The sequence below is a fragment of the Cucurbita pepo genome, chromosome 4 (genome assembly GCF_057944985.1).
Source record: "Cucurbita pepo subsp. pepo isolate OVF chromosome 4, ASM5794498v1, whole genome shotgun sequence".
In the NCBI taxonomy this organism is placed as follows: Eukaryota; Viridiplantae; Streptophyta; class Magnoliopsida; order Cucurbitales; family Cucurbitaceae; genus Cucurbita; species Cucurbita pepo.
In genome coordinates this window covers 2395700-2413571 of record NC_141801.1, presented here as the reverse complement: position 1 = coordinate 2413571, position 17872 = coordinate 2395700, and the positions used below count along the sequence as shown (strand labels likewise).

The 17872-nt window shown below is 35.4% G+C and overlaps 2 protein-coding genes across 2 annotated transcripts; one reads left to right on the top strand and one right to left on the bottom strand.

The window, feature by feature from the left end:
• Positions 1-4106: 4106 nt before the first annotated feature.
• LOC111793939 (squamosa promoter-binding-like protein 13A) lies at positions 4107-6088 on the top strand. The gene is made up of 3 exons (XM_023676022.2): positions 4107-4985; positions 5126-5262; positions 5355-6088. Exons 1-3 carry the CDS (start codon positions 4648-4650, stop codon positions 5918-5920), a joined length of 1041 nt encoding a protein of 346 aa, XP_023531790.2. The 5' UTR covers positions 4107-4647; the 3' UTR covers positions 5921-6088.
• Positions 6089-7736: 1648 nt separating this feature from the next.
• Positions 7737-11942, bottom strand: LOC111794015 (uncharacterized). The gene is made up of 2 exons (XM_023676118.2): positions 11695-11942; positions 7737-8076 (listed from the first exon to the last, which is right to left on the bottom strand). Exons 1-2 carry the CDS (start codon positions 11844-11846, stop codon positions 8001-8003), a joined length of 228 nt encoding a protein of 75 aa, XP_023531886.2. The 5' UTR covers positions 11847-11942; the 3' UTR covers positions 7737-8000.
• Positions 11943-17872: the final 5930 nt, after the last annotated feature.

Here is a 17872-nt window from a genome sequence, read left to right as displayed (position 1 = left end):
TGAACTTGTTTGACCTCTACCTTTCCCAACAACCGGTACCTAGCCATGTGATATATTTCTTACTGTAGTGGACGAGTTCTCCTTAAGTAATCTAAAATGACAAACTAAACGGTCAAATCCATCACTAGTAAATATTGTCTGTTTTGGTCCCGTTACGTATCATCGAGACATTTATAATCGATGTGGGCTATGATACTATTTCTAACCGTCCAAACCCATTGCTAACAGATATTGTCTTATTTGGTATTTCCTTTCGAGCTTTGTTTTAAAATACATCTGCTAATGACAGGTTTCCGCATCGTTATAAGTAATGTTTTATTCCTTTTTTCAATCGACGTGGAATCTCACAAATTTGCAATTGAACTCTTTTTCGTTAACGAGTATAAAAGGCAAAAATAAATTTTAAAAAAATTGATAAAAATTTTGGAATAATCTAAATGTGATAAAATATCACAAGAAAAAACACAAATTTATGACCTAATACTTCAAATTTAGAATATTTATATGTTTGTAACATTCTCAAGGTTTTAAAACGTTGTCGGGGAAAGGTCTCACAATCTACTTTTTTGGGGGTTTTCACACCCTTATAAGAAATGTTTCGTTCTCCTCTCCAACTGATGCGGAACCTCAGAATCCATCCCCTGGAGACATAGCGTCCTCGTTAGCACACCGTCGGGTGACTGACTCTGATACTATTTATAACAGTTCAAACCCACCGCTAGCAAATATTATCCTCTTTGGGATTTCCCTTCCGGGCTTCCCTTCAATGTTTTAAAACACATCTACTAGGGAGAGGTCTCACAATCCATTTCCTTGGAGGCTTCCAACCCTTATAAGGAACGTTTCGTTATTATCCTCTCTAACTATTGTGGAATCTTACAATCCACCCTTGGAGGTTTAGCATCCTCACGGGCACATTGCCAATGACTGGCTTTGATATCATTTATAACAGCTCAAACCCACTTCTAACCGATATTGTCCTCTTCGAGATTTCCGTTCCAAGCTTCCCTTCAATGTTTTAAAACACGTCGACTAGGGAGAGGTCTCGCAATCCACTTCCCCTGAGGCTTCCACACTCTTATAAGGAATGTTTCACTCTCCTCTCCAACTGATGTGGAATCTCACAATCTACCCCTGGAGGCCTAGCTAGCACATCGTCCAGTGACTGGCTATGATACCATTTATAACAGCTCAAGTCCACCGCTAGCAAATATTGTCATCTTTCGATTTTCCCTTCCGAGCTTCCCTTCAATATTTTAAAACGCGTCTACTAGAGAGAGGTTTCCACACCCTTATAAAAAATGTTTCGTTTCCCTCTCCAATGGATATAAGATCTAACAGTATCATGGATATTAAAGCCAATATACAAAAATATTATTGATTTTAAAAAAATCCAATTGGTTGGCAACCACTACAATTTGGGGAATTTTAATCCTTATCTTAAAAAAAATTAATAAATAAAAAACAAACTTTGGAACACAATATCATTGTGTTTTTTATGTTGTTGGTTTAAAAATTAAAAAAAATAAAAAAAATCAATTAATACTATTTTCTTTTTCAAAAATGAAAAGATTAAAAGATAATATAAGAAATTTTGGTACTTTATGAAATGGGATTACCAAATTGCATTAAAATTAAGTTATAATTATTATTTATTTTATTATTATTATTATTTTGGTTTAATAATAAGAATCCACTAAGACATAAAGAAAGAGAGAGTTTATTTAATTAAAAATTGAATTAATTTATTTTTTAATAAATAAAAAAAAGTGGTCAACTATTGGGCCTCATGTGGCCCATTTTAAATACATTATCAAGTTTTTGAAGTTTTTTTTTTTTTTTAATAATTATTTTAATTACAATTATATGAAAATTATGTAGATGTCTTAATATAATGAGAAGGACGTTCTTTGTTTGCGTGTGAAGTCGTTACCTTGACGGTATCTATTTGGGTGAGACTTTTCTTTTTTTTTTTTTTTTTTTTTTTTTTTTTTTTTTTTTTTTTTTTTTGGTATGGTATGTTAAATCACTTGGGACGTCGACTGGACGTTGATTATATCTATTTCAACTTCACTTGGTACTTGTGTTGTGTAGTGTAACTAGGCTAATAAGTCAAGCTCGAGAAAACGAGAGGTTAATCTATGGTGTGATACGACTAAGAAATTATCAAGTAATTTGTTTGTGCTTCCATTTCGTGGATTTTCATTAATATGAATTCTTTTATCTTCCTATTAGAAAGAATTACGTGATGATTTATCTTGTTACTTTGTGTAACACCCGAGCCCAACAGGTGTGTAATTCCCTTTTCATTGCCTTTTAATTTTCGAATTCTCGGGATTTTATTAGGTGTCTTAGAGAATGAATCTCAAATCGGTGTAGAAAGGAAAAAAAAATGCTTGGGACACCTTAGGGAACCTAAGAAAAATAAAATAAAAAATATCAGAAATTTTGGAAAACCGAGTTCAAAATCAACCAATGAATTAGTTAGAATTGCCTCACAATCATCTTATATGACTTTGAGAACGGTTGTATCGAGTGCAAGTCTCCACAATAATTGCACTAAGGTAAAGCATATGAAAGTCTCACTCGAGCTGGGAGAAAAATAACGTTAAATTACACAAAATACCCTTTAACCTTAAGGTAAGTTTCCATTGTACTCCTAGATTTTGAAAATTTTCAACTCATTAGTGTGTAAAAACTATAAGCGTCGTTAACAAGATCATTTCGTAAATTGACTTGACAGATGATGTGTAAAAATGAGTAATGTTGTGAGATCCCACATCGGTTGAAGAGGAGAACGAAAGATTCTTTATAAGAGTGTGGAAACCTCTCCCTAGCAGACACATTATAGAATTGTGAGATTGACGGTGACAGGTAACGGGCTAAAGCAAACAATATCTACCAGCGGTGGGCTTTGGTTCTTACAAATGACATCAGAGCCAGACACTAGGCGGTGTGCCATCGAGGACACTAGCCCATAAGGGGAGTAGATTGTGAGACCCCACGTCGGTTGGAGACTAGAACAAAGCACCCCCCAACCGACGGGAACGAAACACCCCCTTATAAGGGTGTGGAAATCTCTCCCTAACATAAGCGTTTTAAAATCGTGAGGCCGACAATTATATCGTTAAAAAAAGCATTATGATTGTTGTTAAGATGCCAAAGTCGATATAAAATTAAAGTGTTACAAAGCATAATAAATCGATGTCTAAAAATTTTGTGGTCACAAAATGGAAATTTGTCAGAGATTCTAAGAACAGACATGAAATGCTTTTGATTTCCCTTTCTTTAAAGCCCTTTGCTTTCCTATAATTTTAATACTAATTCTTTTCCTTTTCTCTTTCTAATCTCATCTCCCTTCCAATTTTCACATTTATTCATATTTAATCTCATCCTAAGTTTTTAAACTTTACGACAAGTGTCTTGTATGTTTTAAATTGATGAAGCGAAGTAGAAACGAATTTCTGGGTACTGTCTCAAAAAGAGGCTCGATCAAACAGATACGATGACTACTGGCACTTGAACACACTTGAGGGTACGTTTTGAAAAATTACCCGGAGGGTTTCAGCTAAAACACTTGTCTAAATTTTAAGTGCAATTTGAAATTCAAAATCAAGGTAACAAAATCAATATAACCGAATGAATTTATGGATAAATTTTTTACGAGAAACATTGGATTGAAAAAACAAACTTTTTCAGAACAACTCTTAAAAGAAGTAGAAATGTCTTATCTACTGAGTTATGCACGCGTTGACCCATTACAGAGATTTATCGAACAAGATATTAAAAGATTAATAATTTATTAACGGTGAGACCCAATGATTGATATTTTAAGCGGGTTTTTTCCACTAAAACCATTTCCAAAAGTGGAAGAGATATTAAAAGAAAGAAAGATGGGAAAACCAACAAAATGTCACTGTCATGTAATGTCAAGCTGTTCTTCTCTCTTAGCTCAAAAGTTGTATTTACCTTTCAATTGTTTGAGCCATCATCTCCATCACCCAATTTTCCTTTGTTTTTTCTTCACTCTGTTTCCATTTTTGCCTATTTTGTTTGCTTATTACATCTCTCTCTCTCTCTCTCTCTTCACCAATGAGTATCAATGTTGCAGCCTACATGGGCCTTGATGGGAATGGTAAAGATGGGAGCTTTCTTAATCAAAATCTTGACCCATTTCCTTGGAGGTTTCTGTTTGTCATATAGAGGAAAAATGGAAAAATTCACCAAAAAATTCACTATTATTTCACCCCTTTCTGTCTCTCTCTCTCCTCAGTTTCTCTCTCTTCCATTTGGAGTAAGATGAGAAAAAGCTTCCTTTAAGCCTCAAAACTCAAGTGGGGTCTTTTGATTAACTGTTGATTACCCTATCAATTCTAAAGAGGTTTGGATTGATTGAAATTATTCTGAAACCTTCCATCCATCTGCTGCTAACTTCTGCAACAAAACCAGTGGAGGATTCTCTGCTATTATATCATCCAACCATTCTCTATCCTTCGTTTTTTCACTGTTTTTTATCCAAAAAGTGGATACCCATTTGAAGATTTGGGCATATGAACAATTGGAGAGGAGGAGGTACAAATTGAAACAAGTGTGTGTGCGTGTGTGTGTGTGTGTGTGTGTGTGTGTGTGTGTGTGTTTTGTGTGTTTATGGATTGGGGTTGGAGAAAATTTTCTGGGGAAAGAGTCACTTTCCAGGAAAACAAACAGAATCCCACAAGTTTTTCTGACTCGATTGGATCAAATAATGAAGAAGAACCGATTCTCAAGGGTTCGAGTCAAGAAAGTTCTACCTCTCATGGATCCTCCAAGAGGACTCGATTGCTTCATGCGAGCCAGAACCAGACATGTTTGGTGGATGGCTGTGACTCTGACTTGAGCAATTGCAAGGAGTATCATCGTCGTCATAGGGTCTGCGATTTGCACTCCAAAACCCCTGTTGTGATGGTCAAAGGCGAGGAGAAACGATTCTGTCAACAGTGCAGCAGGTAAACATTAACAATAACAAGAACAATAACAAGAACAACAACAACAAAAAAATGATGGGTTTCGTTTGTTTTGCTGTAATTTGGCCTCAAAATGTATGGTTTCTTGTTTTGGTTTCTTGTGGAGTCTAAAAGTATTGTAGATTTCATTCGCTTGGTGAGTTTGATGAGGTTAAGAGAAGCTGTAGAAAGAGGCTTGATGGACACAATCGGCGTAGGAGGAAGCCTCAGCCTGAATCCTTGTTCATCAGTTCAAGGGATTTTCTGTCAAATTGCAAAGGTTTATCTATCCCTCCTCAAATCCATAGAAATTTCTTATGATTCTGTTCTTGTTCTGTTTGTAAAATTGGGTTATCCTCCTCAAATCCATAGGTCCAATTGTGCTGCAATTCAGCGATCAACAAGTTCATGTTCCTGATGAACTTGGTAGGAGTTTATGGCCTATTAGAACTGAAGAAAACTCATCTTTGGTTCCATCAAATTCCTCTGGTTTCTTCAGTTTTGGAGGAGACAACAAACAACTGCCATTTTTGCAGCCTAAGAATGGCTCAAAGCAAGGAAAGCATATGGTTTCTTCTCAGTTTTGTTTCAATCAGCAACTTCCTGATGCAATCTCTCAGGTGAGTGAGGGGGACAGCCAGAAAACGGTGCCTCCGAATAACTCGCCAGAGGATTCGGGTTGTGCTCTCTATCTTCTGTCATCGCACCCTGTGCAAGCTCTCCCAGAGGCTGGCTTGAGCTCTTTGGTTCAGTCCCATCTGAGTCTTCCAGTCCAAACTCAAGAGGAGACTGAGCTGAATTTCAGTAGTCTAAGTGATTTCTCTGAGTCCTTTGGTTCAAAGGACAAGGCTGTTAGTAAAACCAATGTTCATCATAGTGAGTTGGGGCTTGAAATGGAGGAGGAATCTAATGGCTTGTTTCCCATTTCTTGGGAGTAGTTTAAGCTTTGTCTGTTTGTTTTTTTTTTTTTTATGGCTTTAATGCAAGACTTCTTTTGAATATGAAGTTCTTTGTTTCGTGATTGTAGACAGCAAAGGGGTCTATTTTGCTGGTTGTTTTGTGACCTTTGACATAAAAAGGAATAGACTACTACTTTGACATCGTCATTTAGACTACGAGCCGCTCCACGTTTAAGATATCTACGTGCCATTTTGTGACATGTACGTGGAGCGGAGCGATCCTGGAGATAGATTGTCTTTCTATTCCTCTGCTAGACTTGTTTCTTGAATCATGGTCTGTTTGTTAGTTTACTTTATGTTCTTATATCCTTCATCATGTTGAGTTTTTTTTATGGTAAATTTGGAGAAAACATGGAAACAAGCTTTGCTCATAGAGCATACAACAATGGCTGACAATGAATTCAGCAAAACTAAAGGAGGAGAAATGCTGGTTTATGTGAAGATCTAGGAGTGTGGGCAGGGGGCATAGATGCCAAACAAACCGGACCCCATAAAAGCAGATCCTAGAAAAGATTATGGTTTTCGGGTATCGAATCAATTAATCTCCCAAATCGGGGAGAAGAAACGAAAGGGTAGGGTGAGGGATAAGGGGAGAAGCTCCTAAATTGATAGCTCTTCCCTCGCTCACTCTAACGCTCATTTATACAACAACGAGTAGAGTGAGATTTCATAATTGGTTCTAAGTACTGTGGTCAAGATATATTGTGAATTTGTAGTTTTTTTTTTTTTTTTTCTTTATTGTTATTTTGTTCATTGTTCAACACTTCCAAAACATTCATTATTTGGGGACTGTTTTAGTTTCCTACTTCAACATCACACTTTTGATTTCAGCATTGCTTATAGATTCGGATTCGCATCAAGTGTTCATAAACAGACAATGACAAAAACAATCACGTCAATCTGAATACACCTGATTAAGATATATCTTTGAAAGTCGGGACATCTAAATATAATTTTCTTTGGGAGGAAGCATTATTTGGGCGATGGCAACATGAGGAATTTGGGGGCCATTTGGTAGCTTGGATGTATTAATCAAACAATAAAGATCTTTCATGGAGAAAGGGCCAGGGAGTGGTAGAGATAAAGAGATGGAGTAAGAAAAAAATAAAGCAAGGGGCCCTCCCTAAGACTCAATAGACAAATAAAGAAACAAGTATTCCTTCCAATCAAATCGTGGCACTAAAACAAACCACATATGGTATGGAAAGAGAGCCTAGTCAATAGCCAATAGCCAATAAACAAATATTCAGTCAACATTCTCCTCAACCAACTGAACAGCTCTAATGATAAAGACTAAATGACAGGAAGATCAAAGAGAATCGTTTACAAAATCTCAAAGATCAAAAGGATGCCTACTTTTCACTTTTCTAACAGTTAATCCATTGCATGTATGAATAAAGAAACACAAAAAAACTGTATGGAAGAAAGCAGGAATACATTATACATACAGAATGTAACAAAGAGTATTATATTTCAGATGGCTGACCTCAGGGTTATGACAAAATGATACCAAATACTGATGTTAGCAGAAAACAACACAATTTCCTTGTTTATCTCAACATGGTAGACATAATTATAATCAAAATGAAGTCAACAAATGCTATTATCTTTTGCACTGGGGGCAGGCAACCCAGCACCTCTAATTATTATAGGCCACTTAATAAACTAGTTTATGACTACAATCAGGCGTGGAAATGGGAAAAGGTCTCTATTTGAGTGCACATCTTAGGTTGTCTTACAAGACAAGAATAAGAGAAGGGTGAGATATAGTAGCACGTACCAGGCAAGCCATTGATTCAATCATATAAAACAATACCTCCATTGATAGTGGAAGAATTCAAAGATATCTTGTTTAACAGACTAGGGTTTCTGTAAAAGAAAATTCATGTAATTTTGTTGTCTTGACTAAAGCGAACAGAACAGATATTAAACTGGGATGAAAAGGAACCCTTAGATAAGAAACATTATTTATTGCTAAAGTGGACCACAAAATTGGGGGGAGAGAGAGAGAGGATTGACACGATAAGAGGTTCACGTTGCTATTTAACCAATATTCACATTAATGTTTGTCATCTTTGGGAATATCTTTATGAGGAGTCTTGGATTCCAGCTCCTTAGTTGCTTTCTCCACAGTCCTGAAAGAATAACATCGCAGTTATATTACAAAAGCGTGGTCTACAGAAAGGAGTACCAGCCTGTTGCATTAACATGCCAGAATAGACATCTTAAAGATATGGATTCTACGAAATTTTTCATAACCCATAGGCTTGATAAGCTTGATGTGGTTTCTTCTGAAACTTTATATTTATGCTATCTGTCATTCTTCCTTCGCCAACTTGAATAGGTTTTAACATTCTTCTGGCCAAACATAACTGCACTGCATTAAACCTGCTAATATACTGTATTGGATCTAGTACATATAAACAAAATTAAAAGCAAAGAAACAGTTATGAGATGCTACGGGAGGGGTTTTGAAATTGTGCTAATAGGAGTCCAACTCTCTAGTCCGTAAGGAATTCCCTAAAAAGAAGACGGGGCTTTAAAGTGAGAGTTGGTTATGAGTAGGGTATAGAGACCATCAGAACATTTTACAATAGTATAGACAATATAAAAGCAACTTGACGGTAAAAGAAAAGAATTTAAATCATTTAGTAAGGGATGAGACTTCGTTTCTCTTTCATTTTCTTCTTCTTTTGAATATTTCTTGTCTGCTTGCTTCGCTCCTTCCTTCCCCCCGACAAAATTTTTATTTGAAAAGTCTCAACGTCCTTGTTGAGAGTAACTCAGCAGACGTCCAGTAGTCCCTGACTTTGTCTTTGAATTGTCAATTTCAGCCCGTTCCCAACTTGCCTCTCTCAGGTTGGCCCTTCTACTTGATTAAGTAGTATTCTTCTACTCGTGTAGTGGGTGCATGGTCCCGTCCTACATGGTGGAGTCAGCTATGATATACTAAACTGATTCTTGAAGAAGTTCATCTACAAGATCTGGCAGTGCCCTCGTGGGCACATTCCTCATAGGATCGGTCTGGTCTAACGAAGTCAACTGACTCACATAGAATACGGGATGAAAACGGACGACAAAGAGGAGAGAGGGCAGTCAACTGGCTAGATGGAAGTGACTAGAGTGTGCACTACGACAGGATACCGAAACTCTTGAACTTCTAGGTAACCTATAATTCTCATTTCATTAAATAACAATACAGTAATAATACATTTTTTTATCAGGCTCTGGAATTTTCCTATTATTTTATCCCCATGTCCTTTACTTTGTATTGTCATATGAAACATAAAATAAATAAGTGTCTAGCAACAGATTGAACACGAACTCCAACATAACAAACCAGTCTACACCAAAAGCATATTCCAGGAATCAATTTGGCACCCCTTGGACACTTGATCAAGATTCAAGAAAAGTATAGCCCCAGTGGACAACACTATCAAAAGGAAAATTAGTATATATAATATATCTTTTCAAACGTAGTATATAATAATAATATTAAAACGATGATGAAAAACATAACCAGTCAAGCGATCAACAAGTCCCTTTCTCGATCAGTTTTTTAACCTTCCAAGATCACGAACAGCTTTTCTAGATTTCTAAAAAACAAGTTATCTTTTAGAAAACAATTGACGAGAGGATAAGATTCTTTGTCTGTTCTCTTTTCACTTTAATCCTACTCCAAAACCATGAATGATTAATTTATAAGTATTCATTTCCAATCATTAAGAAATATGTGCCAGAAATTTGGCCCATAAATTTTTTAGGAGTTTCTCATGAGAACTGAAAGTTTGAAACTCTTTCGGATGCAATGAGCTGTCACTAGATTAAGGTACTGTAACCTTCATTTTTTCAACTAGAAGTTTACTCTATTATTACTTTTATTATTATTATTATTATTATTATTATTATTATTATTATTATTTCCTTCTTGCCAAGATCCACCCCCACAAGCAAATGACTAATAGGCATTAGGATAATGAAAACATATCCTTCACTATCCAAATTGGTATGATATAGTCCATCTTTTGAAGTATCCACTTAAACGACCCCTAACCAAGGGAAATATTTTAACTGCATGATCTTTCCATTTTTATCCATGAGTGACTTTGGTCATGCCCTTAAAACCCCTATTGATCAAATGACTATCAAACCTCCCTTCAAAGAACATCTATCTCTCCACCCCTTTCACAGCCCAGAGCTTTACTCTTATTAAAGAAATTCCATACTCCAGAACATTAATTATAGCTTTCTCAACAATCCACTCTCTATTCCTCTCCTTATTGAATATTTAGTAGTTACTTTCCAACTATAACTACCAAAGCATCAATTTAATTAAGTTGGGCAGAACAATCTTCACATGCTTCTTTAAATTGAGTGCAGAACATTTAAAGAAGCCACTCTCTATTCCTCTCCTTATTGAATATTTAGTAGTTACTTTCCAACTATAACTACCAAAGCATCAATTTAATTAAGTTGGGCAGAACAATCTTCACATGCTTCTTTAAATTGAGTGCAGAACATTTAAAGAAGCCACTCTCTATTCCTCTCCTTATTGAATATTTAGTAGTTACTTTCCAACTATAACTACCAAAGCATCAATTTAATTAAGTTGGGCAGAACAATCTTCACATGCTTCTTTAAATTGAGTGCAGAACATTTAAAGAAGCCACTCTCTATTCCTCTCCTTATTGAATATTTAGTAGTTACTTTCCAACTATAACTACCAAAGCACCAATTTAATTAAGTTGGGCAGAACAATCTTCACATGCTTCTTTAAATTGAGTGCCCACAGCATCTACTCTTAAGTTCTTTAAAGAACTAAAAAAACACCCAGTGTATATTTGTAAATCCCAAATTTGTCACGAACACTTGGAGCTAAAATCAGTGTAACATAACATATGGTTTGCTCTTCTCCTTGGTTTTTTACACTGAAAACACCAGTTTGGGGGAAGGGAAATGCCTGATCTGGACATCTTTTCGGAAATTCGGAAAGTCCTCAAAGAAAAACTAGATCCGCTGAGGGCTCTTACCTTTTCATACCATCCTTAACGAATTTCCCTTTAGAACCTCCTCTTCCTCTGTTAATTTTCTGAAACGTGACTAGTTGAGGAATATCCAAATGCTTATACGGTCCCTACTTAAATATCCTCCTCATTCCTAGATATTTAGCAAAGCCATTATATTAGCTTGCTTCATCCTCCGAAAAATATCTTCGCATGGTAATTTTCCAAGAATGTAATCCTCATCCAAAAATCCTCCACAGTTCACACATCCATCTGAAAGAGCTGCCACATTTGAAATTCTCCAAAACATACACCTCAGCAGATGATTCTATTCCATCTATTGTCCCATAAGCGAATCCTCGTGCCTTTGTACCCCAAACGGGAATCTAGATGTGCAGATGTTTTACTAGCTACTACATCTCTTCACCTTTGTACCCCATCTAATCAACACCATGTTTGCCTCAATCATTTAATGCTACAATTCATCAAGCTCTACAGAAAACTTTGGCCAGGACAACTTCATTTCTCATAATAACAATTCCAACCAGCCCTATAACGAGAAATTATACAAATCCAAACATGATCTCCCATGAGATGCCTATTAAATTCCTAAGAAACCTAATCAATTCCATCTAGAATCAATTGCTACGGCCTACTGATTCCATTCCAATATCACTAATACACACGAACCTGAACAATACAAAAAAACGAACCAAACAAGTAAATGAACTAAGAATAAAGAGAAATTACTTGGAGGCAGAGGCAGATTCTTCTTCGAGCCACTGGCGGATGTGCTTGACGTTGCGCCGGAAGATTGAAGCCGATTGTTTCACATCGCTCCTCAAAAGAAGAACCACGGCACTAACTCCAGCCACCGTCAAGATGAAGTTCGTCAAAGCCATCAATTCAAATCCTTCAACCTTCGGTTCAATCCCAACATTCAGACGAAGCGAAACACAGAATCCTACTCGCTGGTTACTCGTCGTGGAGCAAATGAAATTGCAGAAATGTTTCGATTGCTTGCGAGGTTGATCGAAGAAGAACACGATTGGTCTAGTGGGCTTCCAGGAATAGTCCATTGAAGCATTTTTCAACGGCCCATTTCAAGCCCAAATTCTTATACCCATCAATTTCCGGCCCTTAAAACTAGGGTTGTACATTCAACCCGGCAACCTGACAACCCGGACCAACCCAACCCGAACTATAAGGGTTGGGTTGGATTGGATTAGCATTTCGGGTAGGGTTGGGTTCATTTTTCTGAACCCGAACTGAATCGGTTATGGGCAAAACCTTCGAGTTGACCCGAGCCAAATAAAGATATATAAAATATATTAAGAATCCTTGTATTTTTGTTACTTTAACCAATTCTTAAAAAATGTCGGTATTTAATTGTCTTTAGTTTTATGACAATGTTGAACTATGTTAATATGTTACAATTTTCGTTCGTTATTTTTTATTAAATTTATTATTATTATTATTATTTCAATAATTATAGATTTATTTGTAATTGTTTGTGAACTTTTAATATATGTTATCTAAGATTGTATCCGAATAATTATAAATTGTGGATAAATAAAACTTAAAAAAAATTTGACAACCAACCCGAACCCAACCCAAAAATAGAGGGTTGAGTTGATTGGGTTGGGTTACCAATCCAACCAACCCGAACTTTTGGGTTGGGTCAAAAGAATCCCCTAACCCGACCATGTACAGCCCTACTTAAAACTTTCAAAATTTTAAAATTATAAAAGCAAAAATAATTAATTATATATATATATATATATATATATATATATATATATATATATATTAATTTGAAGCGTTCAAATTAATATTAAATATATTAAAAGAGAAAAATATATTTACTACATTTGATACATTAAATATTAAAATAATAAGTTTAGATGCATTAATTTAACGTCATTGGTGATGACCAAACTTGAGTTTCTTGAATGATCGGCAAGAATTCTATTCACTTTTTTAATGCTCTCGTGCAAACCTAACCAAGCATTGCATAAATAAACTGACCCATATACCAGTTATGTTTGTTAGTGAAACCGTCAAACGTGGAAGCTGTAGTTTCCAGGGTTTGGAGCTTATGGGTTGAGTTGCTCCGAGAAATCTCGTTTCTTGCTCGTCTAGTTAAAGAGGTGTAGACTCGTTACGTTAGATGACATATGAGAGTAGTAAGAAAATACATTGAGTGGTTTTTCTTTTTTTCTTTTTGTAAAGTTAAGATAAGGACGGACCAATCTAAGGACGTGTCAGTTGAGTGAACATTGTACTTGTTCGAGGATAAATATACTACTTGGAAAAAAGAATATCATGATGCGCTTCATGTCAGGGAGTAAACCAATAATCAATTGTTAAACCGGTTCGGTTGGTTGGTTGGATGTTAAGAAAATATAAAGATTAATCGTTTTGAACGGTAAATATTGATACGTTAGGGCGTACTTTGTATTTTGTCTAAATATTTATAACACTTACCTCTAGTAGATATTGTCTGCTTTAACCCGTTATGTATTACCGTCAACCTCACAATTTTAAAATGCATCTGTTAGAGAGAGAGAGGTTTCCACGCTCGTATAAGAAATGTTTCATTCCCCTCTCTAACTAATATGGAGTCAACATCCTGACTAGTACACCACCAGATGTCTGCCTCTATTACTCTGAATTAAAAATATATATATATAGAAATTACCCACGTCCTTATTTTTGGATGAAAAATATTAATATTTTATTTTAAAAATATTTTTAAATTTTCAAAAATTTTATTAATATCTTTGAACTATTTTTTTAATATTTTTTAATTCTGAATATTAATAAAAAATTTAAATTTATAAATATTTTAAATACTTTAAAAGTTTTATTAAAAAATTTTAAAACTTATTATTTTTTATAGATATTTTTATTAATTTAATTTTGAATTTCTAATTTGAATTAAACAAAATAATAATAATTATAGATTTTATGATAATAGAGAGGTGGAATATGAATATTTTATCCCAACCATATCTCTATATATATATATATATATATCAATATATATATATATATATATATATATATATATATATATATATATATATATATATATATATATTATATGAAAAAAAAAAAAAAAAAAAAAAAAACCCTTTTTGTGTCTAGTCCATGTCATAGGGGAATCCAAAAATAAAGTTTCAAATATTATTTTGATTTTATTCTTTTTTTTTTTTTTTTTGTATTTTTAAATATTTAATTTATTTGATGTAATTAAAAAAAATGTAACAAAAAAAAAACATAATAATTAAGGTGATAATATTTTTATTCATATTTTTGTATTTCGAGATTTGTGAGATCTCGTATCGGTTGAAGAGGGGAACGAAACATTCTTTATAAGTGTGTGAAACATCTCTTTAGTAAACGTGTTTTAAAACTGTGAGGCTGACGTCGATACGTAACGAGTAAAAAATAGGCAAATGGTATTAGAGGCAGACATCGAATAGTGTGCTAATGAGAATGCTGGGACTCGAAGGTGGTGGATGGATTGTGAGATCGGTGTACCATCAAAGACGCTGGGATTCTCCCCCCCTCTCGGAGTGGATTGAGACTGACGACGATACGTAACAAACCAAAGTAAAACGTATCGACTAGTGGTGATCTTACAAGTTTCTCGTATAAACAAAAATTTGTTCGATAACTATTTATTACTTTATAAGACGTTTTAATAGTTGATTTAGTGCTAATCTAGAATGACTTTTGTAATCAATTCAGTAAAGCGGTTTTGAAAATTTGACCGAACAGAGAGGCTCGTTCATTCCCATATAAAGAGGGTAAATCAGTAATTTCATTAAATGTTGATTTTGACCTAGTTATAATTATGAATAACTCGGGAATAATTTACTTTCGACATTTTATCTAGCTGAAATGGACGTTGTTCTTATCCAATCGAACCCATTTTCTTTTAAAATAAAAATCCCGATCATCTATATATCTATATATCTATATATATATATATATATATATGAGAAATTAAAATGCATGATTATATATTGTGGAATATGTGCAAAATTTTACTTTAATTTGTAAAGAAAAAGAAAAGGTGTGATTCTCATTCTCTAGTGTTCTCTTTAATAATGAACATAAGGTAATATTTCACCAAAGAATATAATCCATTTGAAAAAAAAAATCATTTATTTACTAATTGGCACGTTGGCTCGGTGTAATAGCTCAAACTCACAGTTTATATTGTCCGTTTTGGTCCATTACGTATCGGGTCTGATTTTAAAATACGTCTACTAGTAAGAGGTTTCCACGCCCTTATAAGGAATGTTTTGTTCCCCCTCCAACCGATGTGAGACCTCACAATCCACCTCTTTGGGGCCTAGCGTCCTCGTTGGCACATCGCTCGGTGTCTAGCTCTAATAACATTTGTAACAGCACAAACCTACTGCTAACAAATATTGTCCACTTTGGCTCGTTACGTATCGTCGCCAATCTCACGATTTTAAAATGCATCTGCTAGGGAAAGGTTTCCACACCCTTATAAGGAATGTTTTGTTCCCCCTCCAAACCGAGGTGAGACCTCACAATCCACCTCTTTAGGGTCTAGCTCTAATAACATTTGTAACAGCACAAGCCTACTGCTAACAAATATTGTCCGCTATGGCTCGTTACGTATCGTTGTCAGTCTCACGGTTTTAAAATGCATCTACTAGGGAAAGGTTTCCACACCCTTATAAACAATGTTTTGTTCCCCCTCCAACAGATGTGAAACCTCACAATCCACCTCTTTGGGGCCTAGCGTCCTCGTTGGCACATCGCTCGGTGTATAGCTCTAATAACATTTGTAACAGCACAAGCCTACTGCTAACAGATATTGTCCACTTTGGCTCATTACGTATCGTCGTTAGTCTCACGATTTAAAACGCATCTACTAAGGAAAGGTTTTCACACCTTATAAGGAATGTTTTGGTCCCCCTCCAACCGATGTGAGACCTCACAATCCACCTCTTTAGGGTCTAGCGTCCTCGTTGGCACATCGTTCGGTGTCTAGCTCTAATAACATTTGAAACAGCACAAGCATACTGCTAACAAATATTGTTCACTTTGGCTCGTTACGTATCGTCGTTAATCTCACAGTTTTAAAACGCATCTACTACGGAAAGGTTTCCACACCCTTAAATGTTTTGTTTCCCTCTCCAACCGTATTGGAATTGTAAATTTTTTCCTCATAACGTTTCGAGTTTGTCATCCAGTTCGTTGAATCACAACGTTTGGTTTGAATAACTACAACGTTTTTGTCTACTTGATCGTGGAACAGGCTTCTGAATTTTCAATTTTATGTCTAATAAACCGCTAATTTATTCAAAACTGTAAAAGTTAATCGATTAATCTCAGCTATAAAACTGCAAAATAAGTCAGGTTTTCAATCACGAGCTCACAAGCTCAATAAGATTTTTTGTGATATCTCTTTTTTAAAGTTGCTTTTTCTTTAAAGTATATTCCCACGAATAGTCTATTCTCAGTTCAAATTTATATTTAAAATATTATAACGGGTTTGAGTATCATATGACATCATTAGAGTATTAGTCAGCGGTGCTCATCGAAGTTTTCATCAAAGTTAGTCGTCAACGATGTGCATAGGACACGGCTTCAAAGGTTGTCGCTAGAGGTAGTTATCAGAGTTGATCATGCAATGGTGGTTGCTAGAGTTGTCGTTGGAGTAGTTTCTGGACTCGAGTCATTGGTGGTGCTATGGTGACCGCTAGCGAGCAAGTTAGCGTGAGAATATTTAGGTCAGTTTCATCACATGACTCAATAACTTGATCACCTCGGATTACCTAACCCAAACCATTAAGATTGGGTCGATTTTTTTTTTTTTTTTTCCTAAAATTTCGGGTTGGTAGGCAGGTTGACATTTTTTTGATACTGTCGACCCAACCAACTCAAAAATATGGTTACAACCTAACCCTACTCTATTTTTAAGATTATTATCCTGGTTAAGAATATTTGACGTTTGTAACTAATAGTAGTGATACATTATGACTTGGGAAGGATTGATATTTAAAATTAATAGTATTTGAAGTTTATTATTATGGTTTTTTATAAATAATAATAATATAAAAAAAAAAATAACCCGACAACCCAACCTAACCCAAAAATAAACGATTTGAGTCAGGGTGTAAACTCTATTCAGATCACTCAGGCCACCAACTCAACTCAAGTCACCAACTCATATATACACTCAGTAAACCAAATCGACCCAAATTTATAGGGCAACAACCCGACACAAGAAATGTATATATATATATATATATCTCTGTGTGTCCCACATTGGTTGGGGAGGAGAACAAACCACCATTTATAAGCGGCTAGAAACCTTTCCTAGCAGACGCGTTTTAAAGCCTCGAGGGGAACACCATTTATAAGGGTGTAGAAACCTTCCCAACCTTCTCCTAGTAGACGCGTTTAAAGCCTTGAGGAGAAACCCGAAAGGAAAAGCCCAATGAGAACAGCATCTGCTAGCGGTGGATCTGAGCCGTTACAATATAAGTGAAAGAATAAAAAATAATAATAATTATTATTATTATTCTTCATTCCATAAAGCGTACGTAAATTTGTATATAAATATCCCCACCATTTTGCTTATCAGATATTCAAAGCGGAGAGGTTTCACGATGCCTTTCTACAAGCAATACAAAGGGACCAAAACAAACCCAACTGGTTTGGTTGGCTATGTCTTCCACCAGGACTATACTATTTCTCCCCACAAAGTTGCTTTGTTGGTGCACGAGAACCCCGGCCCCGACACGACGGTGACTCGGGACTCCTTGACTCAGTTCGATAACCTGTATGGCATTGTCGCCGATGAAGGTATCGATGTAAAGGCTGCAAACTATATTTCCTCCACTCTAGCACGGTTCAAAAGTTTGAATGAGTTAAC

What these genes read in the sequence shown, in the direction of transcription:
- LOC111793939 (XM_023676022.2), top strand. Translation starts at nt 4,648, where the DNA reads ATGGATTGGGGTTGGAGAAAATTTTCTGGGGAAAGAGTCACTTTCCAG. An exon ending in TTCTGTCAACAGTGCAGCAG is followed by an intron (nt 4,986 to 5,125) that starts GTAAACATTAAC and finishes AAAGTATTGTAG; the next exon opens with ATTTCATTCGCTTGGTGAGT. An exon ending in TTTTCTGTCAAATTGCAAAG is followed by an intron (nt 5,263 to 5,354) that starts GTTTATCTATCC and finishes TCAAATCCATAG; the next exon opens with GTCCAATTGTGCTGCAATTC.
- LOC111794015 (XM_023676118.2), bottom strand. Translation starts at nt 11,846, where the DNA reads ATGGCTTTGACGAACTTCATCTTGACGGTGGCTGGAGTTAGTGCCGTG. An exon ending in GAATCTGCCTCTGCCTCCAA is followed by an intron (nt 8,077 to 11,694) that starts GTAATTTCTCTT and finishes TTATTCTTTCAG; the next exon opens with GACTGTGGAGAAAGCAACTA.